This window comes from Alligator sinensis, unplaced genomic scaffold (assembly GCF_000455745.1).
Source record: "Alligator sinensis unplaced genomic scaffold, ASM45574v1 scaffold647_2, whole genome shotgun sequence".
NCBI lineage: Eukaryota > Metazoa > Chordata > Crocodylia > Alligatoridae > Alligator > Alligator sinensis.
The window spans coordinates 3,317,983-3,340,806 of NW_005841832.1; the positions used below are offsets into that span (position 1 = coordinate 3,317,983).

The 22,824-nt window shown below is 56.4% G+C and overlaps 2 protein-coding genes across 3 annotated transcripts in view; both read left to right on the plus strand.

The window, feature by feature from the left end:
- The window catches only part of PLEKHA4 (pleckstrin homology domain containing A4), a 21,941-nt gene extending 9,716 nt beyond the window's left edge, over window positions 1-12,225 (plus strand). Inside the window, exons 9-24 of the mRNA XM_025192312.1 lie at window positions 5-469; window positions 771-836; window positions 919-1,023; window positions 1,232-1,306; window positions 3,996-4,076; window positions 5,457-5,606; window positions 5,862-5,960; window positions 6,929-7,034; window positions 7,185-7,297; window positions 7,569-7,679; window positions 7,948-8,071; window positions 8,163-8,260; window positions 8,630-8,791; window positions 9,903-10,083; window positions 10,671-11,077; window positions 11,657-12,225. Coding sequence (XP_025048097.1) covers window positions 5-469; window positions 771-836; window positions 919-1,023; window positions 1,232-1,306; window positions 3,996-4,076; window positions 5,457-5,606; window positions 5,862-5,960; window positions 6,929-7,034; window positions 7,185-7,297; window positions 7,569-7,679; window positions 7,948-8,071; window positions 8,163-8,260; window positions 8,630-8,791; window positions 9,903-10,083; window positions 10,671-11,077; window positions 11,657-12,082 — 2,769 coding nt within the window. The 3' untranslated portion in view covers window positions 12,083-12,225. The remainder of the gene's footprint in view (window positions 1-4; window positions 470-770; window positions 837-918; window positions 1,024-1,231; window positions 1,307-3,995; window positions 4,077-5,456; window positions 5,607-5,861; window positions 5,961-6,928; window positions 7,035-7,184; window positions 7,298-7,568; window positions 7,680-7,947; window positions 8,072-8,162; window positions 8,261-8,629; window positions 8,792-9,902; window positions 10,084-10,670; window positions 11,078-11,656) is intronic.
- A 2,654-nt stretch (window positions 12,226-14,879) lies between these two features.
- On the plus strand, window positions 14,880-21,933 carry HSD17B14 (hydroxysteroid 17-beta dehydrogenase 14). 2 transcript variants are annotated; one of them, XM_006014938.3, is made up of 9 exons: window positions 14,880-15,019; window positions 16,103-16,147; window positions 16,405-16,505; window positions 16,742-16,808; window positions 18,669-18,760; window positions 18,926-19,030; window positions 19,401-19,468; window positions 19,693-19,789; window positions 20,701-21,933. In XM_006014938.3, the coding sequence occupies exons 1-9, from the start codon at window positions 14,932-14,934 to the stop codon at window positions 20,848-20,850; spliced, it is 813 nt and encodes a 270-aa protein (XP_006015000.1). In that variant the 5' UTR covers window positions 14,880-14,931; the 3' UTR covers window positions 20,851-21,933. The 2 variants fall into 2 exon arrangements, with proteins under 2 accessions (XP_006015000.1, XP_014372742.1); XM_014517256.2 differs by having other exon boundaries at window positions 14,884-15,019; window positions 16,368-16,505.
- Window positions 21,934-22,824: the final 891 nt, after the last annotated feature.

Here is a 22,824-nt window from a genome sequence, read left to right on the forward strand (position 1 = left end):
GGCCCATGCCTCCCACTCCTACTCCCTTCCCCCAACCCCTGTCGAGCTCTCCAAGGCCCCGGGGGCTCCCCCTGACCCCTCCACCCCTCCCCAGACCCGGCGCAGAGCTCGAGCAGCCCCCCTGGCTGCCTCCTGTGAAGAGCTCCCCATCCTGGCCCACCCCTGGCACAGCCGTGCCTTGGTGCGGCCCCATACCCCTGTGGGTCGGATGGACATTGCCCCAGGCTCCAAGACCTTGGGGGATCCCCAGGCTGTGGGTGGGACCAGGGGCAGGTCGACCCTGGGGCACCCCCAGGCCCCCTCGGAGCGCTACGACATCCTGCCCTATGAAGACCCCTATGCCCGGCCTCTGGGGCGCTACCTCCGCAGCCCCCACCCCACCCGGGCGCGGCCAGGCACCCCAGCAGAAGAGCTCCCAGGGAACACGGGCACATTGGGCCACAGCCTGGGGAGGCCGCACCGGGGCCGGGTAATGTGGGGTGCTTGGGGAGGGGTGTGGGGGGGCAGGGTCTGGGGTGTTGTGCTGTGGATGATTGGAGAGAGGGGCTGCGCTACAGGGAACAGGTCTGGGGCTGTGTGTCAAGGTAGGGAGCTTTGTTTGGGGTCTGGTGGGGAGGTTGTTTCTCAGGGCAGGAGCCTGTGTGTCAGAGGCATTGGTAGGAGATGTTGCAGCTTGGGGAGCACTGGAGGGCTGTGGCATGGGACTGGGGGAGGGGTCTCAAGGAAGGGGTGTTCCTGGGAGCCCTCCTGACTTCTCCCTCTCCCTGCAGATCTCCGACCAGGCTTTCCCTTCCCCAGGGGGTGGCCACCCTCGTGCCCGCCCCCATGGCCGACTGGTGAGTCCCCCTGCCCACTTCCCTGTGTCCCCCTCCCCCCCCTCTATTGCCACTAACCCTGTGCCCCCCACTCTCTCCCCAGGTCACCCCTCATTCCACCTCCTCCAGCCTCCTCCACCTCCCGCCGCTGCCCCCACCCCCCAGTCGCCCCTCCCTCCATGGGAAGAGACCTTTGCTGACCCACACGGTAGGTACCCCTCCCCTGCCTACGGGGACCCCACCTGCCCCTGCTACTGCCCTTTCCTGCCTCCGTTTCCCCTTTCCATGCAGCCCCCTGTTCTGCCCTCCAAGGGAGCCTGGACCCCAGCTCTGTGGAAGGGAATAGGGGAGGGTCAGATACCTGGGTTCTCTGCTGCTCAGTCCCTTTTTCTCTCTCTCTCTCTCTCTCTCTCTAGCCCCGGAGTCTGGCCCCACTACTCCACGATAGGAGCCATTTCCTGTCCACTCCTGGCTTTGAAGGTGACACGGATGTGAGTGTGTTGGCTTCCTCCTGTTACAAAAGAAGCCTGTAGCATACTGGGTGGTATTATAAAAAAGCCAACCTTTGGGTTGTATTAACAGTAGCATCATTTGCAAATCAAGTGATTCTCCTACTCTGTTCAGTACTGGGGAGACTTCCCCTGGAGCACCGTGTCCAGTTCTGAACCCTGTGCTTCAAGAAGGATGTGGATAGATTGGAAACAGTCCAGTGCAGGGCAGCAAAAATGATGAGGGACTTGGGAGGCAAGACTGCTGAGGAAAAGCTGGAAGAACTAGGGTTGTTTATTTTTGAGAAGAGAAGACAGAATGGGATTTGGTCACAGTCTTCAAATACCTGAAGGGCAATTATGGAAAGGATAGAGATGAACTTTTCTCAGTGGCCACAGGGGACAGGACTAGGATAAATGGCCTCGAGCTGCAGCAGGCGGAATTGAGGCTGGAAAAGAGGAGGAACTTTCTGACTCTTTTCCACTCTGGAAAAGGGTGGTCAAGCATTGGGACAGGCTGCCTGGAGAAGCTGAAACCTCCGTCCCTGGAAGCTCTCAAGAGCAGGGTGGACAGACACGTGGCTGGGATGGTTTAGTCAGGGATGATCCTTCTTTGAGCAAAGGGCTGGATTAGCTGTGACCTCATAGATTTTATAGACATTAGGGGCTGGAAGGGACCTCATGAAATCATCGAGTCCAGTCCCCTTGCCATAGGCAGGAAGGCTGCCGGGATCAAATGATCCCAGCAAGATAAACATCCAAACGCCTTTTGAATGAGTCCAGAGTAGGTGCTTGCACCACCTCCGGGAGGAGTCTGTTTCAGACCCTGGACACTCGGAGTTAGGGTGGCCATAGAGGTACCTCAAGAATAGAGGACAGCCCCCCTGCCCCCCCCCCCTCCAGAGGTTATGGGGGCATGCCCTGAACCTAAAAAGGTTGAGAGTTGGCAATGTCGGTGGGGGAGGAGGATGCCACCAAGCACTGAAAAATAGAGGACATAAAGGCGTCTGGTAGAGGACAGAGGACCAGAAAACTGGATTGTCCTCTATAAAACCAGACGAATGGCCACCCTACTCGGAATGTGAAGAAGTTTTTCCTTGTTCAATCTAAATCAGCCTTCTAGGATTTTGTGGCCATTGGACCTTGTTATTCCTTGGGGAGCTCTGGTGAACAACTGTTCTCCCAGATCCTGATGCACTCCTCTTATGTACTTATAGGCTGCCACCAAGCCACCCCTGAGCCTTCTCTTCTCCAGGCTGAAGAGTCCCATGTCCCTCAGCCTCTCCTCATAAGGTTTGCTCTTTTGGCCTTTGATCATATGGGTGGCTCTCCTCTGGACTCTCTCGAGCATATCCACATCCCTCCTGAGTGGGGGGCCCAAAACTGGATGCAGTACTCCAGTTGTGGCCTCACCAAGGCTGAGTAAAGCGGGAGGATGATGTCCCTGGTTTTGCTAGATCTATTTGAATTAAAAAGGCCGTGGGCCCAGCCCACTAAAAATCGGGGGCCACCACCGGTTGGGCGGCCAGAGCCTTTAAAAATTCAACTGATTATGGGGGACAAATCATAAGAAAACAGGGTGTACATGTACAGGGTCAAAGAGCCAAAACAAGTGCTCCCTGGGCGGACACCAAGCAGAGCACACCAGACAGCGCCCACCGGCCCTCAAACTCAGCTAGAGTGTTGGTAGCTACCACCCAGCGATGCTCCACCCAGAGACGTGCGTGCAGGACGCCGAGGAAAAATGCCCCAAGGTCTCCAGGGACCTTCCTGGCCAGAGCATCTCGCCTGGATAGCCAAATGGTGAGCTTGGCCAGAGCCAGGAGGAGGTTGACCAGAAGGTCCCGGACCCCCTGGTTTTGCTAGAGATACATCGATGGATGCATGCCAGAGTTTGATTAGCTATGCTGGCCACAGCATTGCATTGGTGGCTCATGTTCATTTTGTGGTCAATCAGGACCTCCAAGTCTCTTTTGGCCATAGTTCTAGCGAGTATAGCACTGCCGAGCCTATAAGTATGATGCTGGTTGTTCCTCCCAAGGCGGTGCACCCTGCAGTTCTCTACAGTAAATGCTATCAGGTTTTGGTCTGCCCACTTTACAAAGGTGTTCAGGTTGGTCTGTGTCCCCAGACCTTGTGAGGTCCCTTCCAGCTCAACTTTTCTATGATCCTATGACAGGGAACCAAGTGACACTTCCACCCTATTCAGCACTGGGGAAGCCTCCTTTGGAGCCCTGGGTGTAGTTTGGGGCCCTGCACTTCAAGAAAGATGTGGGCAGATTAGGAAGAGCCCAGCAGGGAGACAAAAATAATCAGAGGCCTGGAAAGCAGGACTTAAAAGGCTGAAAGAGCTGTGACTGTTTAGTATGGAGAAGAGAAAACTGAGGGGCCCCTGTCAGTTTTCTACTCAGGGCAGTGCAATGGTATAGGGAAGCAGTTCTGAGATCTGCCCCCAACCCTGCACCCCAGCCTGTGATTATATAGGAAGTCTGACGTGGGGCACAGGAAGTGTTGAGCAGATACCCCACTGCTTGCAACAGCACCTTGGCAAAGGGGTGTGCCATCACATCAGCAGCAGGGTTGGGGCAGCTCCTCTGAGAATGAGTGGTGTCAGCCACAGTGCCATCTAGAAGCTGCAGCTGGAATTGCATGTCATTCCCATGTGACCTTCCTTGTTCTCCCCTCAATGTAGGTCCTTCTGACCAAACTCTGCGGCCAAGACAAACTGCTCCGGAGCCTGGAGGAGGAGACAGGCCATCTGCGGGCTGAGAAGGTAATTTAATGCCTGCCTCTTCTCAGCACCTGGCAAGCGGGCCCATATAAACAGCCCCTCAATGCATTACACCCCAGAGGTGGCTGCATCTCAGTGCCCTACACCTCCCCCACGACAGGCAAGCTTTTACCCAGTGGTGGTGTATTTCGTTACTACATGGACCTGCTTCCAGTGGAGGGAGTGCACTGAATGCAACCTGCCCAGGCCATGAAGAGCAAAGCGTGTATGTGGGGTATGGACCCCTTGATTGCTGGGTGGTTCTTAAAGGGGGCTGGAATTAGACTTGGGAGACTAGGTTTAGAGTTTTAGACTGTAGGTTTATATTGGATATCAGGAAAAACCTCTTCACTGTTAGAGCAGTGAGGCAACGGACTAGACTGCCTAGGGGAGCTGTGCACTCTCCATCACTGAAGGGGTTCAAGGAGAGGTTGGACAGGCACTGGTCAGGGATGATCTAGGTGTAGCTCTGCCTGTGTTCTGCTATGGGGATTTTCCAGGCTTCTGGGCTTTGCTGGTTGCCCCCTCCCTGCCATTCTGTTACATGTGTCAAGTTGTTTTTAAGCCTCCCTCAGAGACGCTGGGTGTTGGCTGCAGCCAAGTCTGGGAATTGGGACTGGGCTGTGCCAATGCTCCTGCTGGAACTTCAACCTGTTGGCTAAAGGGTCTTGCCCTCCACTTAGGGTCAGCCTGATTGCTGTGTTTGGGGTCAGGAAGGAATTTTGCCCTGTGATCAGATTGGTGTGGATTTGGGAGGAAGCATATATTAACAACCTTTTACAGCAGCAGCATGTTGGCTGCCGTGATCCCCCTGCTTTACCTGTGCCTGGTTAGGGTGTGATGTCTTGTGTTGTGTCAGGGTTCATAGCAGTTTTACAAAGAGCTTAGATTATGGATTTGTACAGGGTCGTTTAGATAGGGATGATCCTGCCTCAGGCAGGGGTTGGACTAGATCAGCATTTCTAAACCTGTGGGTCACTACCCAAAAGTAGGTCGCAAGAATATATGAAAGGGTCATGAACAAACTTTAAAAATGGATTCTCCTTTAAAGGAGAAAAACCATGGCAAACCGTGGCTTTTTCCTTGTAGGCTGGCAGAGTTCCACCCTCTCTCCCCCACATACCCACTCCCTGTCCCATGCACTGTGGGGCAGGAGCCTGGGAGCAGGGGGCAGCAGGTCGGGAGTGAGGGGCACTGGGTTGGGATTGACCATTGATGTTTACAAATGGGTCCTGATACAGAAAAGGTTGAGAACCACTGGACTAGATGACCTTGAAGGGGGGGTCCCCTTCCATCCCTGCTTCTCTGTGATTTCTATGCAAGTCCTCTCAGATACTTGTGTCCCCTTGCCCCAGGGGTTAAATCAGCCTTGATCCCTTCCAGGAGAGGCTGGAGAAAGCCCTGGAAGTGACCCGCCATCAGCTGGAGGACTTCAAAGGGCACGACCTGGCCACTGAAAAGATCTGGTACCAGCAGAGGCGGTTGCAAGATGAGCTGGTCCAAGTGAGAGCCCAGCTAAGCGACCTGGCACTGGTGAGAGAGAGAAAGAGAGAGAGTGAGTGTGTGTGTGTGTTGGGAGTGGGGGCTAAGCATGTTCCACCCCAGAGATGGCTGCATCGGTACCAGGCTTAGGGTCCTTATATGGGCAGCTCTCAAAATGCACCCTCACAAAAGCAGCTGCATCTCAGAGGCAAAGGAGGGATTCCCTGCACAAACAGCCCTCACCATGCTCCACCCCAGAGGTGGCTGCATGTCAGGCTGCACAAACAGCTTCTGTTTGCCCTCCAGGACAGCAAAAGGGCCTGGGCAGAGTATGCTGCTCTTGAAAATGAGCTACAGATGCTGAGAGAGACCCTGGCACAAATCCGGCACCTCGGGCACCCCCACGTGAGTCAGCCCCACATCTGAAGGGGTTAGGTTGCAGGATCACCTGCCTCATGGTCTCCCCGGGCAATCAGTGCTGGGAGCTGGGTTCTTGGAGGAAGCAGAGCAGAGGGGACCACTAGGGTGTCTGGGCCCAGCAGCACTAACACTGGAAAAGGCCTGATACCGGAGTAGATGGGCACAGGGTCCGTGCCAGGGGAGAGGGTTCTGGGCTAAATGGGCCCATTGGTCTGCTTGGAGGGCAGGAAATACCAAGCTGGATGGAACCATTGCTGGGGGACAGGGCCACTGCTGTGTGGGGCTAGATGGGACTCTTGCTGTGATACTAGGTCCTGGGTTGGATGAGACCATTGCTGTGATAGGGGAAGGTCTGGATGGACCTCTGTTGTAATGGGGTGGGGTAGTACTGGGCTGGATGGACCTATTGCTGTGAAAAGGGAAAAGGGGAGGGTTATTGGGCTGGATGGGACCATTGCTTTGATGGTAGGTACAGAGTTCATAGATTCATAGATGTTAGGGTCGGAAGGGACCTCAGTAGGTTATTGAGTCTGGCCCCCTGCCTTGGGCAGAAAAGAGCGCTGGGGTCACATGACCCCAGCTAGGTGCTTGTCCAGTCTTCTCTTGAAGACCCCCAAGGTAGGGGAGAGCACCACTTCCTTTGGAAGCCCATTCCAGATTCTGGCAACCCTTACTGTGAAGAAGTTCTTTCTAAGGTCCAACCTAAAGTTGGATAGGATCAACCATTGCTGTGATGGGTTGGGGGATGTACTGGGTTGAATGGGACCATTTCTTTGATGGTGGGGGTGGTGCTAGGCTGGACGGACCATTGCTATGATAGTGAGGGGTACTGGGCTGGATGGGACTGTTACTCTGATGAAGGACAGGGGTACTAGGCTAATTGAGCCCACTGTTGCAATGTAGAAGGGGGGTAGATACCAGGCTGGCTTTACCCTTCTGCCCTTTGTCTTCAGGAGCAGGAGGCCGCAAAGCAGGAGCTGTGGATGATTGAGGACATCCTGGCAGGGCTGAAAGCCCATGGTCCCCCCTGCCCCGTGCCAGACACCAGGAGATGCCCAGGTGCCAGAGCCCTCCCCAGGGGGCTGCAAGGGCACTGTGCTGTGTGGGGCAGGAGCTGGGTGAGGGAGGGTGCTGTGCTGCACGGAGTGGGGTGGGGGGGGGAGGCTGGGGACAAAGGGGGATGCTGACACTGGGTGGTCTTCTTTGCAGGGCTCTCCCCAGCCACCTCCCCGGTCCTGGAGCATTGGGTCGGGTCAACTCCCAGCTCCTTCCCCTTCCCAGGGCTGGAGGAACCCAGGGATCCTCAAGAGCTACTGCTAACGGTGAGGGGGCTGCTGTCCTGGAGCCTCGGGGTGGGTTGTGGGGGACAGGGGTCACACAGGGGATCTCCTGTATCCTAGGTTCACTGTGTGTGTGTGTGTGTGGGGGGGAAACAGCCTCCAACACACCCCACCCCACCCCAGAGGCAGCTGCATCTCAGTGCCAGGTGAGGGAGCCCTGTAGGACCAGCTCTCCATGCACCACACACCAGAGGCTGCCACACCTCAGGGTGTCACCAAGCTGTTTCTGCTCCTTTTCCTGGTGAACTTGTAGGTTCCCGGAGTCACTCCCCACAATCTGCCTCTTCCCCTGCCCCAATCCACGCCTGACCATGAGCCTACACTGGAGCCCACTGGGCGGATGGACCAACCGGCAGCTGGGCATGTAAGTAGCAGTAGGGTGGGGTTGGAACACCCCCAGCCCTGCCGGTGCCAGTCTCTCTCAACCCGCTCTCCCCAATCCTCACACCCCTGCCAGTGCTCTTCACTCCCAAATCACAGCCCCCTGCACCCCCACCCCACCTTGCAGTCTTACAGGTGCCCCTCATGCTCAGCCCCCTGCTCTTCCCCAACCCTGCTGGTGCCCCTCACTCCCAACCCATAGCTCCTTGCTGTCTCCATAGCCCTGGGTTCACCTTTCTGTTCCCCTGCAGAGCCCACCTGTCTCTGCAGTGTTTGGGGGAGCAACCTGGGGCTCAAGGCCCCCCCAGAGTCCTCCCAGAGGAGGGGCCAGATCACCAGAGCCAGAGAGAGGGAGCCCCAACCTCATTGCACCAGGTGGGTCTTTCACTTTTGCTGCTGACCCGGATTGGCATTAACCTCTTGTGCCCCAGCCCCTTTAATAACTTCTGCTCCTCTCCCTCCATAGGTCTTGGCTCCCAAACTGCTGCCCTCCATCTCCCACGGACCCCCAGCCCAGCATCTTATGAGCTGTGGGAACAGAGACCAGTAGAGCTGCCTGCCAAGGTATATGAGATGCCTGGGTTCTAGCTGAGCTTTGGGAGAGGAGTGGGGTCAGGTGGGTTAGAGCAGAAGGGCCTGGGAGTCCAGACTCCTGGATTCTAGCCCAGCGCAGGGTGGGCTGTGAGGTCAAGTGGGTTAGAGCCAGGAGAGGGTAGGTGCTGGGAGTCTGGACATCTGGATTTTGTCCCAGGAGAAGGGGTCTAGCGAATCTGAGCAGCGGGCTGGGAGCCAGGATGCCTGAGTTCTAGCCCAACTATGGGCAGGGAGTGGGGTCCAGTGGGTTAGACCTGGGGAGGAGCTGGGAACCCAGATGCCTGGGTCCCCTGCAGCACACTGATCCCCCGATGGCCATCTCCTTGTGCCCTCCCACAGGTGAGTGTCCCTGTCCCCTCCACCCTGCACCGCACACGGATGAGTGCCCAGGAGCAGCTGGAGCGGATGCGGCGCCACCAGGAAGCGCAGCGGTCACAGGATGGAGGCAGGCCTAGCCCCCCGGGGCCCCGGCGCAGCTCCCTCCGGGGCAGTGCCAGCCGGGTGGGTACACAGGCATTCTTGGCAGGGAGAGGGGATTCCATGCAGACAAGAGGCAGGGCTGCCTGGGGCCACACCCACTTCCCTTTAGGGTGGAGCATGCCAGAGACCAGGTCCCCTTATTCTGGAAGTGGGGCTGTTTCCTGACTCCTATACCCAGGATAATCCAGCTTCCCCCCACCCAACCCAGAGAGCCCAGGGGCTCTAGGTCAGCTGTAGGAGGGTAGTGGTGTCCAGTGGGCATGGAGCTTGAGTTAGGACACTTGGGTTCTCTCCCCAGCCCTGGGAGGGCAGTATGACTGTTGGGTTTGGGGCTCAGACTTAGCTGAGTTCAGGTCCTGGCCAGGGGGGATGCTCCTTATTCTCCCCAGGCCCTTTCTCTCTGCGATGGCTTGTCCCCTTCCTTCCTGCCCCAGGAAATGGGCCTGGCCTCACTGCACCCCACAGATTAAGAGAGCCCCAACCCTGCCGTCTGCCTGTAGGACCTCTTAAATTACCAGCCTCCCCTGCCCAGTCCAGCCCTGCCCACCCTGCCACAAGAGCTGAAGCAGGGGGATCCTGAAAGAAAGAGAGAGAGACTGGGGAGGAGGATCTGGGATGGGAACTGAGGGGGGCAGGGGTGAGACCATATGTGGGGGAGGGGCTATAGGGATGCAAGGAACTCTGGGCATGGGGGAAGAAGATGTGGGGGTAAAGCATATGGGGTGCATAAGGCTCTGGGCATGGGGGCAGGGGAACTGTGGTGTGTGAGGGGTGGCTTATGGGATACATGAACCCCTGGCATGAGTGTGGGGGGACCATGGTGTGAGTAGGGGGAGCAGAATAAGCGGGGGCACAGAGCCCTGGGTGTGGCAGGACACAGCGTCCTGGGCATGGAGGCAGGGGACCTGTAGCGTGGAGAGAGAGGATACAGGCTCCACGGAGGTTGGAGCATGGGGGTTGGAGGGACCATAGTGTGGGGGAAGGGTTATGAGGCTACATAGACCCATGGGCATGATGTGGGGCAGTGAGGGGAAGGGTTTTATGGGCAGGGAGGGGCCTAGGGCATTGGGAGAGGGCCCATCAGGGTATCATGACTTGTCCCTCCACTCTAAAATTTCCCCACCCTCACCAGCTACCCCTCCTGGTCCCACCCCCCAACCCAGGCCCAGAGCCAGCCCAGCCCTGCAGGGGGGGTACGAATGGGGGGCCCTGGGGTCCCTGCGTCCCAGGTGCCGAGAGAGACCGGCAGCGGATTGTCAGCCTGTCCTACATCCTGGCAAGCGAGGCCTCTCAACGCAGCAAACTCATCACAGGTAACAGGCTGAGCCTCTGAGACACTGGGGTTCCAGCCCAGCTCTGGGAGGGGAGAGTGGGACCTGGTGGGTTGAAGCTAGAGGGTAGGTTGGGAGCCAGGACATCTGGGTTCCAGTGAACACTGGGACAGGAGAGTGGGGCCTGGTGGGTTGGAGCAGGGGGTTGGGGAGGAACTGGGACTTAGGGCGCCTGGGTTCCAGCTCCCCCTCATCACTCCCAGTGGGCCTCCCTTTCCCCCCTCACTGCCCCCCCCCACCACTGAATCAGGGCTGTGAAAACAGCCAGGCAAGTGAAGCAAAAAATGCCTGGAACGTGTCCCAGCTGTCGGGAAAATTCCTGACTCCTGACAGCAGCTCCCAAGGGGGAAGAGACAGGTGGAGGCGATAGGGGCAGCAAGGCAGATAAAAGGTCCCTTCTCCTCTCTGTGTATTCCCAGCCCCCAACAGGCTCCACCCCAGAGCCAGCTGAATCTCAGCCCTGGACAAGGGGGTGCTGTATCACCAGCCCTTGGTGTATCCTACCCCAGAAGTGGCCGCATGCCAGGCTCCAGACAGGAAGGGTGACCCTGCCTTGTTTCTCTCTGCAGGGAGGACCCCATATGAGCCCCAGCTTGGGGGACTCAAGCCCCACTCAGAGCCCCACCAAGAGCAACTGGATGCACTGACCAATCAGCATCTCATGCTTTCTGCCACACGCATCCATGGGGAATACCAGGCCAATCACGTTGTGGCTGAGAGAGACTGCTCCCCCAGTCAGCGTGCAGTGTTTCCTATCAGCACAGTGCTACGGTCAGGAGCAGCCAATCAGGGCTCACCTCTGTCTTGGAACTCTGATTGGGCATTGCCCATTCTTGAGGTGTCCAGTCGGATATCGGCTTTGTCTGAGATGCCCAATCAGGTGTCACCATCTTGGACAGAGGCAACCAATCAAGCTTCATCCATGCCTGATACATCGCTGCCTGAACCAACCAATCAGGTGTCAGTTTCACCTGAGGTATCCAATCAGGTGTCCTCTCCTGCACCATCCAATCCTGCCACCGCAAGGGATTATGGGGAGCAAAGGATTGTAGGAAATGAGGGTTTGGTTAATGGTGGGTATCAGGGGCAGAGTGGGGGCACCAAACCCAGCCAGGTGAGAGTGCACCTGAGTGAAGTCAGCCAGCCAATCAGAATTACGCTGCTCCAGTCTAGCTTCTAGCCCATTGGCTGTGGAGTGGGGTTAAGTCCTGCCCTCAGGGCGCCCCCAGAGGAGGATGCAGTGCTGAAGTCCTAGCTGGGACTTTCCCAAGTCCACTGGGGATGTGAGGGGGAGAGGGAAGACAGGCTGGGGGGGTTTTGGGGGCCTCGATATCCCCAACCAAGGGGGCTGGGGGGAGAAGCACTCCATGTGGGATCTTGTTGCCCTCTCCCCAGTTCTGCATTGAATAAGGGCACCCTTCTGTGGTCAGACAGGGAAACACAGCCCCCTCCACCCTGGAGCTGAGGGTCACTCTATTTGCCATGAAGAGAGGGCCACTGGGGACCCCCAAGTATTCCCCTGCTTGACTGGTGCCCCTTAACACCTTCTCTTCAGCTCCTGCTAGGCAGCCCTGCCCTTCCGGCAGTGCCCCTCACTCTTCACCTGCAGCCCCCTTCCCCTCCCTCACCGCTCTGCTGGTGCCTCTCGCTCCCAACCCACAGCTCTCTGCCATCTCAGCCCTGCCTCCATCTCCTGCTGACTGTGCTAGCCAGAGAGCTGAGATCAGCATCTAGAAGGAAGAGGAAGTTCATGGGATCCGTCATCCTCCCTAGTTCCCACCCTCTGCATTTCCAGACCTGGGGCTTGGAGCCAGACAGATTTGTCCAAACATGTCTGGGGTCGTACAAACAACCCTCACACCCCAGTTGGAGACCTGTGGGTGTGATGAAAAGGTGCGGTGGAGCATGGGGTGCTGAGGAAGCTTTTCTAATACAGGCAGCTCCTGTGGCATCTCAATGCCAGAAGGGGTGCCCTGTATAACCAACCCCCAGCATGCCCCACCCCAGAGCCAACTGCACTTCAACCCTGGGTGAAGGGATTCCTGGATAAACAGCTGCCCCCTCACCCCAGAGGTACTGGGAACCCAACCCAGCCTTAGCAGGCAAATATATTCAATAAAGTTTGTGCTGTTCAGCTCTGTGTCCTGATCTTTTTTCCCAAATCAAATCCCCATCCAAAAAGCCCTGTATCCCAGGGGTGCTCAATTCCTGGCCCATAGGCCAAATTTGCCTGTGGAGTTGTGTCATTTGGCTGCAGGGCTCCTTAATGGGTCTGGAAGTTTGGCCAGCAGGGAGCGGTGGCTACATTAAACACCGCTCCCCTGACTAGCCCTATGTACTAGACAGGGCACATATAGTTGATTTGGATGGTGCCGGGGCCAATCTGGGCAGCACAGGGCTGATCAGGGCAGTGTAGGACCCCAATCTTGGCATGTGGTGCCCAATCCAGCTCCATGCCAGTCACCCAGCCCATGGGGCCACAAGGTAGAGCATAGAATCAGAGAAATTGGGCTGGAAGGGACCTGCACAGCCAGCTTCTGCCAACTGCCTCCTCCTCCATGCTGTCCCCTGCTGGGGTTGGAGGGTTGGAGTAGGGGAGCGCTTCCTCTTACATTACTCCCCACAGAGCCCCACCTCAGGAGAGACCAGACCTGTGTATCATAGAATTGTAGAGAAGCAGGGCTGGAAGGGACCTCTGGAGGTCCTCTAGTCCAATCCCTGCCTGATCCAAGCCATCCTATGCAAATCCACAGTCTAACCTATTCATAAAACTACTTTTTTTTAATGGAAAATTTTTCATGTTCTAAGCCAAATCAATTCCAAATCCGTGAATCATTCAAGAACTATATATGGCCCTACTACCAGCAAACATCCTTTACCCCAACCTGGGGCTTCAGATGTTTCAAAATCATTTGGCAGGTGTCCTACATGCAGGCCCAAGCCCAGAGGCTTGGGGATTTGTATATCCCCAGGTTTGCTTTCCCTCAGCCATATGGCTGCAGGAGCAAACTGAGGAGGAGTGTCCCTACCATAAGCCAAGATCTTCCCACTGGAAATGTAAATGAGAGGGTAACTATATTACCTCCACCCAGGTACTACCCCTCTCCCTGGGAAAGCCACCATGGTGATCATGGTACTTCCTCTGTCAGAACTACTGTCAGCCATGACCAAAACAAGACATCACACCCAAACTTGCTGCAGGTAAAGAAGGACTGCAGCAGCCAACATCTTGCTGCTGTAAAGGGTTAATATATGCTCTCCTCAGGAAAAGGGCCAGACCTCCTGCTACAGCAGAAGGCAACAACCCCCATAGTCCTCACCAATCTGACCATGGGGTAAAATTCCTTCCTGACTTCAAATACAGCAGTCGGTCTGACCCTGAGTGGAGGGGCAAGACCCTCTAGCCAGAAGCCTCTGGCTTTAAGATCCAGCAGGAGCACTGGCACAGCCCAATCCCAATCCCCAGCCTTGGCTGCAGCGAACACACAGTGCCTCTGAGGAAGGCTTTTTAAAAACACCCGGACACCTGTAGCAGAAAGGTGGGAGCAACCAGCAAAGCCCGGGAAACCCCCAGAGCAGAACACAGGCAGAGCTACACCTAGATCATTCCTGACCAGTGCCTGTCCAACCTCTCCTTGAGCCCCTCCAGTGATGGAGAGCATACAGCTCCTCTAGGCAGTCTAGTCCACAGCCTCACTGCTCTAGCAGTAAAGAGGTTTTTCCTGATATCCAATTGAAACCTAAGTCTCCTGCTCTCTGAGTCCAATTCCATGCCCCTATAAGAACCAGCCCAGCAATCAAGGGGTTCACCCCCCTCCCCATACCCCAGACCAATTGCATTCCTCCCACTCCCTTTGCTAGAAGCAGGTCAGTGTAAAAACAAAATGCACCACCATGGGGTGAAAGCGCTAGTTTTGGTTCCAGCAGGAGTATTCATAGATTCATAGACGTTAGGGTCAGAAGGGACCTCAATAGATCATCGAGTCCGACCCCCTGCATAGGCAGGCAAGAGTGCTGGGTTTAGATGACCCCAGCTAGATGCCTATCTAACCTCCTCTTGAAGACCCCCAGGGTAGGGGAGAGCACCACCTCCCTTGGGAGCCCATTCCAGACTTTGGCCACTCTAACTGTGAAGAAGTTCTTCCTAATGTCTAGTCTAAATCTGCTCTCTGCTAGCTTATGGCCATTATTTCTTGTAACCCCCAGGGGCGCCTTGGTGAATAAAGCCTCACCAATTCCCTTCTGTGCCCCCATGATGAACTTGACACAACCCAATTGGCACAACCCAATCCCAATCCCAATCCCCAAGCAGCCAACACCCAATGCCTTGGAGGGAGGCTTAAAAACACCTTGACACGTGCAGCAGAAAGGTGGGGAAGGGGGCAATCAGTAAAGCCCAGAAGCCTGGGAAACCCCATAGCAAAACACAGGCAACCAGCACCACTGCTGCCCCCCGCTTCCTGGGAATTACATGTGTAAGGACCCCAGTGGTGCAGGGCCAGATTAACCCTTTAGTGGACCCTAGGGAAACCAGATGAAGATAACATTTGTATATTCCTTTTTTTCACTCAATAATTATAATAGGTAAAAAAAGCACAGTTGAGTCTCTTCACTTAGGGCCCTAGGCATGTACCTAGTCTGCCTATGTGTTAATCTGGCCCTGCAGTGGTGCCCCTTGGTAGGAGATGCCCCATTCCAATCCCCACCCCACCCCCCCCAAATCAAGAGACTATATTTCCCAGGGTGCATCTGTCTCTCCTCTTCCTTTATAACTCCTGCCCAGGGGGGAACACGTGATCCCGGATCAGCTGGGGCTGGGCTGGCCTGGCCATGGCTTCGGGGCTGCGCTACCCAGGCAAGGTTGCCCTAGTGACGGGAGGCACGAGGGGCATCGGGGAAGCCATCGTCAGGGAGTTTGGTAAGGGGGGACAGAGGTCTCTGTGTGCTGGGGCTGGGATGGGTAGAGCAGGAACTGGGGTCCAGTGGGTTTGGGGGTGAGTGGGACTGGGGGGTATTGGGTGTGGGGTGGCTGGGGGAGCTGGGATCAGGGTGCACTGGGTCTGAGGGGATGGGATGGGGCAGGGCAGGGACTGGGTACAGTGGTCTTGGGGATGAGTGGGACTGGGGGTATTAGGTGTGGGGGCTGAAGGGAGCTGGAGTCAGGGCTATTGCAGGGACTCTGTGGGAGAGCCGGGGAGGTGGGGGTGAAGGAGCAGGGAGTCCTTGGGGTGATGCAGGGGGGGGCTCTGAGCTGGGGCAGGGGGCCAGTGAGTTGGGGGGCTGGGATTGTGGGGGTCAAGGGGTGGCATGGGGGAGCAGGGAGGACGGGGCTGCCATGTCTGACCATGGAGGGGTTGGGGGCTGAGGCATGGGGTGGCAGATATAGTGGGGGATCTGCAAGGCTGGGTTTGGGGCCTGGGTGGGGAGAGGACTTTGAGGCAGGGCCAAGGCTTGGACCCAGCTGGACTTTGTCTGTCCCGTGACTGTCCATCCAGCAGGTCACTGACTTGGAGGGGGGAAGAGGCCAGAGATGTGTGTGTGGCAGGGGGGGGAAGCCTACAATGGAGCCCACCTCTGTCCCCTGCCTTTGTTACCCAGCCCTGGGTTTGGCCTGCCCCTGTGCCCTCCACCACTAACAGCTCCTGTCAGGGGGGACCCTGATGCCCACCCCAGCTTTCTGTCATGGGGCTGAGCTGGTGGTGAAAAGGCTGTGTTAGCCCATCCACCCCTCACCCCGCAGCACCAAATCTTGGCCCTTCCATTTCTATGAGACATGTATAGTGCAGGGAGCTGGTCAGCAGGGGGCAGCAGAGACCCATCCCTGCCTGGGGGGATGTGGAGGGTACTGCTAGGAGGAAGCTTGTAGCACTGAAGGAGGGGGGGGATGTTGCCTCTGCCTGCACTGTAGGAGGAAGCGTGTAGCACCAGCCAATCTCACACTAACCTTGTCCTCTTACTTTGTCCCCTTGCAACTCCACAACTCCCCCCTCCACCCACACAGTCCATCAGGGAGCTCATGTGGTCTTCTGTGCCCCAAAAGCTGAAGGTGAACCTCCCCACCCCACCTCCTGTCCTTATCTCCCCTACCCTGTGGGGCTGAGGTGGAGGGAGGCTTCCCCTTGCATCCCAGGGCTGGGGTGATTGGGATTGGGGACAGGGTCCTACACTTCTGGCCCCCAGATCTGTCCCTGCCTGGTATTTATGGATGCCCCCTTCCCCTTGGGATCTCCCATTCCCCCCAGTATCTAATGCTACCTCCTCCCCAGCTGTTTCTCCCCACCCCTCTTCCCTTTTCACTTGCAGAGGAGGTGGGGGAGGCACTGGAGCAGGCACTAAAGGAGTCGGGTGGCCCCGGGAAGCCCTTCTTCTGGCCCTGTGATGTCACCAGTGAACAGGATATCCAGGTGGGTCGGGCTTGGGGAGGAGTGGGGGAGAGGTCTTTAAAGAGAAAGCAATAGGGGTCTCAAGCCCCCCTGCTCATCATACAGCACCTCAAGATGGTAGGCACTTGAGGCTGGGTCTGATAAGGCCTGTCCCTCCCAATCTGCCCTGAACCCCAAAAATCCCTACTGTCCTCCCCTGATTCCCTATACCCCTGGCTCTCTCCCTCTGACCCCCGCTCCTTGCTCCCCTCTCCCAGGCCCTGGTATCCACAACCCTGCAGCACTTTGGGCACCTGGACTGTCTTGTGAACAATGCCGGGCAGCGTGAGTCACCCTGATAGTGCCAGGGGATCTTTGGAGGGACCCTGACGTGGGGTAGGGGGGCGGATGCTGTATTAGGGAGCTCCTCCTGCTGGGAGGGGTGTCGCACATTAGCAGGATCCCCAGGGGCCAGGGGGGTGTAGCAGAGTAGATGTGCTGCTCCTCCCAGGTAGTTGGCTTTAAACTTTTGGTGGAACAGGAATCAAAAGGGGGTGCAAGTCCACCAGGGCACCCCTTGGATCTGCCTCAAAGGAGTTATTGTAGGCTGGTAAAGACCAGAGCATTTAGTTGTGGCTGTAGGAGTGGAGAGGAAGCTGTGGCAGCAGGGTCCCTGGGACACGTGGGTTCAAGAGGGCAGGGGCTGGGGCTGAGGCCAGGACTCGGGCAGTCATGGGCAGATCTAGGACTCTGAAAAGGGATTGCAGATGGTATGGCACATCACATGAAACACAACACATCTTTTTTTCCAGTTAGAGCAAAACTAGCAGCTTTACTAATATGCTAGGGGGCTAGCACTTTATTATTCAGTCTGAGATCAAGCACAAATATCACTATTGGAATACACACAGATTTGCTAAATTCTATCTAAAGTTTAAAAAAAAAAAAGCAGAACACATTGGCAAAAAATAGTCAAAATAGTCCAAAGACATTGTGTCATGAATCCTGTAATCACTAGAGCTGAATGTATGTCTTATTCAGATTGATAAAACAAAATCTAGCCTTCTTGAGTGTCTTGACGGTGCCTCCAATACCTGGCTGTGAGTCATGTCTTTACCTGAGTTATTATGACCACACCTGAGTTAAGGGGTTTAGCTAAAGCTAAAAAAGAGTCTATAGGAATGTGAAAGAGAAGAAAGATGTCACTGGGAATAGCAAACACGAACAAACCTGCAGGAAAAAGGCTAGTTTGAATGGTGGAACATCAGGACCATTAAAAAGGATGGAAGGTTCTTAACATTTGTAGAGTGTGGAGATTAGCAGGAATCAGGGAGATGACAATGAACCATGAAGTCAGTTGATTCCCTCAGTGCTGCCTGAATAGAAATGCTGCTGCACCTCCCAGATGGGTGGTTTTGAAGTTTGGGTGGAGCAGGAATCAAAGCAGGGGGGCAACTGCAACCACACTTGCAGGCAGGGACTGGAGCTGGGGCTGAGAGGGCCAAGGCTGGACTTTGGGCAGGGGCTTAGACTAAGAAGGCCAAGGTTAGGCTCCAAGCAGTGGCTGAGGGTAAGAGGGCTGGGGCTGGGTCCAGGAGGCTGAGACCTAGAAGCCAGGCCCAAACAAATGTGCAGGGGCTGCCAGTGACAGCCAGGGTCTTAAAGTCCAAGGCCTCAACAGAAAGGCATGATGGGCTGGAGGTACTAACTGATGATGCCTGATACCCATGAGACATGGTTTGGTTGTTGGGGGGGCTGGAGGTTATGATTAATGGTCTTAAGGCTTTTTAGTGCTATGGGGCATGGAAAGGGCCAGGAGGGCCATGGGTGGTACCTGCAGGGCACAGAGAGGGCCAACTGGGCATAGAATAATTGGGTGGTAGAGAGAGGGTCCAAAGAGTGACAGTAGGACTGAGAGTCTGGTTGGGTTGATGGAAGGCAGCCAGGATTACTCCAGCATTCAGGGTGGCGTCCCAGTCCATATACATCGAGGCATAGCAGGTGAAATAATGTGAAAAGACACCGAGGAGCTGGAGCGAGGCAGGTTTTAAGTCAGACCTACTACAATGCGGGGCAGCTTCTGGGTGTGTCGCATGTTTCTGTGGTGGGGACTGGTGGTCCTGGGAGATGGGATGTACTCGGGAGAAAGGGGAGAAGTCACCTGACTTGGTTCTCTCTAATGCTACCCCCTTGCCCCTTCCCCAGATCCACCTGAGCAAGAAATTGATGACATCAGCCCCCAGAAGTTTCGGGAGCTCCTCGAGATCAATCTCATTGGCTATTTCTTGATGGCAAAGGTGAGGAAAACCTCCATGCCCCAACCCCAGGGGCACCCTATTCTACCCCAGAGGTAGCATTTCAGCAGTGGGCAAGGTGGGGGGTCCCTGAATAATCAGTCCCCCAGCGTGCTTCATCCCAGAGGTGGCTGTGTTTATCCTCCCCAACACCGTCTTCCTGTGCAGTTCGCCCTACCTCACCTTCGGAAGACTCAGGGAAACATCATCAACATCTCCAGCCTCGTTGGTGTCTTTGGGCAGAGACAGGCTGTTCCATATGTCGCTACAAAGGTACAACCTGAACCTAGTTAGAATGCACTAGCCCACTTGTCAGTGAGCTGCGGGGAGAAACCAGGTGTCCTAGCTCCCAGCTTCTCCCAGCTCTAACCCACTAGACCCCACTCCCTTCCCAGAGCTGGGGTAGAACCCAGGTGTCCTGGCTTCTAGCCCCGCTGCTGTAACTCACCAGCCCCTACTTGCTTCCCAGAGCTGGGATAGAACCCAGGCATCCCAGTTCCCTACTTTAACACATGTTGATCAAAGAGTTTTGAGCCTGGGTGTATTCCAGAATCTCCCCCAACCCTGAGGCCAGATGGGGGCAAAGTGCCCCTTCCCCGCACTCATACATCTGCCCAGAGCCCCCAACCCTTTCTGTCCACAGGGCGCGGTGACAGCGATGACCAAAGCTATGGCTATTGATGAGAGCAGATATGGTGTAAGGGTGAACAGGTACTACTGGGGCACTACTGAGGGGGAAGCTCACAGCACTGAGGGAGACCCCAGCAGGGATGGGGGGGAAGCTTGCAGCACCGGGGAAATCATTGGCTGGGGACATTGCTGGGGGAAGTTCACAGCACTGTTGCTGTCACAGCACCTAGGGGAGGGAGTAGATTCCTCCAGGGAGGGCACTGAAATGTTGTTGTGTCAGTCTGTCCCTTCCCCCCCACCCCCAGCATCTCTCCTGGGAACATCTGGACCCCAATGTGGGCAGAGCTTGCCAGGCAGACAGCCAATCCCAAGGCCGTGATCCAAGCTGGCAAGGAAGCCCAGGCAAGTGGGAGAAGTGGCAGGGGGGTCTTAATGGTGGGGTTCCCTCTAGACTAGATGCCGGGGCTTACTGGAAAGAGGGGCTTTTCAGGGGAGAAGCTTGGGGGATCTGGGGGTAAGGGGTTGGGGGCTCTTGATGGAGCTCTTTGGGGGCTATGGAGGTGTGTTTTGTGGGGGGCAAAGGGGGGAGGCTGGTTTGGGGCCTCAGAGGGGCCCTGGGCCCTCCATGACTTGGTGACTAGTGAGATGCTGCTGTATGTTGGGGTACAGAGAGGGGGGCCCTGCCTTTCCCAGAGTCTGGAGGGAGCCAGGATCTGTTGTTTGGGATGGACACCTGGGTTTTCTCCCAGCTCAGAGAAGGGAGTAAGGTCTGGTGGGATAGTGGTGAGGGCTGGAAGCCAGGTCACCTGGGTTCTCTCCCAGCTCTGGAAAGGGGGCTTGGGGAAGTGGGGGGCAGGCCATCCCAATGTTGGGGGCCAGAGTGGTTCTAGGAGAAATTGGTGCTGTCTCTCTGGGTGTTTTGGAGGGGCAGGGAGGAGATCAGGACCTGTATTTGGTGGAGGGGGTCAGAGTGGGAGCCAAGCTGCCTCCATTATGGGGGCCTGGGAAGAGCCAGGGTCCATAGTTCAGAGGTTCAGGGGACTCCAGGCTGTCCCAGTCTGGGGCTGGAGTGATTCTAGGGTGTATGCAGTTGCCAGACCCCTGGGTTTGGGGATGACAAAGCTTCTATTTGGGGGCTCAAAGTGGGAGCCAGGGACACTAGCTCTAGGGTTCCTGTAAGGGCCAGGATCTGTGGTTTGGGGGTTCTAGGCTAGGGCACTGGTGGGGCTCAGACTATCCCAGCAGCCCATGGGGCACCTGGCTTTCAGGGGGTGGGGACTGCTGTGTGATATGTGCTCCCCCACCTTCTCTAGCTCCTGGCTCGCATGGGCACGCCCAAGGAGTGTGCCAGGGCCGTGCTGTACCTGGCTGCTGATGCCACCTTCTGCACTGGCATCGACTTGCTGCTGAGCGGTGGCGCAGAGCTGGGCTATGCCCCCAAGAGCCAGCCCGCTGCCTCCTAGGAGCTGTGGGTCAGGGAGGTGGAGGGGGCATGCCTCAGTTTCCCCCTTTGGGCCCTGACCTGGTAATTTCAAATGAATGCTCCAAGGTGAATTGGTGCTACCTGCTGCGCATGCCCCCTCTTCCAGACCCTGCTTCCTCCCAGAGCTGGGGGAGAACCCAGGTGTCTTGGCTCCCAGCTCTAATCTACCATTCCCCCCTCCTTCCCACTGCTGGAGGGAGAACTCGGGTGTCCTGGCTCTGAGCCCACCCTGCTGTCCCCCACCAGACCCCGCTCCCCTCCCAAAGCTAGGAGAGAACCCAGGCATCCTGGCTCACTTTATCTGCACAAAACCCACTGCTGTCCCCTCGCCCTCAACCCCCCAACCCCACTCGGATCCCCCCAGATTGCTTTAACACTCTATTCATCAGGAAGGGACCATGTCAAGGGAATCAAACAAGCAGGGTCCTATGGAGAGAGACAGTGGGGGATGGGGGGGCAAGTCTGGGCCTCTGGCCTCAGTTTCCCCAGCTTTGGCCTGCTTTAATGAGCAGCTCCTTGAGGGTGGCATGTATTACAGCCTGCATAGGTGGGGGCACCCATCTCAAGCGGAGGGTGGAGGTTCTGCTCTGCCTAGGGCATGTCAGTTTTACTCAAGGGGGGCCTGTGCTGTGTCTGGGGCAGGCAGGGGGCACCCTGGTCTCTGCCTAGGGACTACTACTTGGCACAGGGCACCCCATGCTTGGTCAGGGGGTCCTATTCCGGTGACAAATGGACTGCTACCTCCACAGCTGCCTATATGCACCCACATGCAATAGCTCTTCTTCTCTGCCGTGAGGTTTTTTGACAGGGGGGGAAGCAGGGGGGGAAGCAGGCGTCTTCCCCTATGCCTTTGCCTCCTGGATGTCCTGGTGAGGTTGGAACTGGCTGTGAACCCAGATCAGCAAAACCCCAAGTGCCTTTGACTGTCATCAAGGTGCCAGAGAGAAAATCTGGCTGTCTTGGTGCCAGGTATGGAGGGGCAGGGGGGGTCCTCCAGGTGGGTCAGGGGGCAGCACCCCCTACCATACATGTCAGCTACTCAATAAAGATGATCTGCCAGTCAGTCTTGTGATCTAAGTTTTATTGGGTACCTGGAGGGGGGGGGGGTATCTCCTCCCAGCTGAGGGAGTATCCTCACTGGTGAATTGGACAATAAATGTAGATGGGCTCCACATGCAAAACAAGGATCACACTGCAGCAGCTGCAAAAAAGAGCTGACCAGCTACAGAGTCAGCACTTGAAAGGGTGTAAAGCAGACCAGGTTCTTTGGGTAGATGGGAGCTCTTCTATTAGACCAACTAGGGAGTTGGACAAATTGTTCTTTGCAAGCTTTTGGGCACAAACACCCTTCTTCAGGCAGAGGGAGTCTGAACACCTGAAGAAGGGCGTTTGTGCCAGAAAGCTTGCAAAGAGCAATTTTTCCAAGTATTTAGTTGGTCTAATAAAAGAGATCACCTCTACCCAAAGAACCTTATCTGCCAATATCCTACAACCAGCACCCCTGGAAAGGGGGAGCAGCTCAGCTCTTACTGCTGGTTTCCAACTAGCTTTCATTGGAGCCTGTGGCAGCCCCTCACCCCAGGAGCTGGGGCTTGTGTCCGACCAGCCCCAGCTCGGTACAGGCTAATCCCAGCCCCAGGGAGCTCCTCCCGCTGCTAGCGAGGCCGAAGGCTGCTCCAGAAATCAATGAGCTCAATTACGCTCCCCTTTGTGCTCCAGGAGCGGTGATTAAGGGCTGGAAATGGAGCCCAGGGAGCAATTAGCAGGCACGCGTGGGGCTGCCCGAGGGGATGGATGCTGCTCGGGGAGGGCAGGGCCGCCCCCGCCGAGGGCTCCTTGTCTCTGCCCAGGCCTTATGGAGGAGGCTGCGGGCTTCCCCCAAAGCAGTGTCTGCCCTCCCACCCCCCTCGGCCTGCAGCCGCTGGGGGGGGGGGGGGGGCCTTCCCCACGTGCG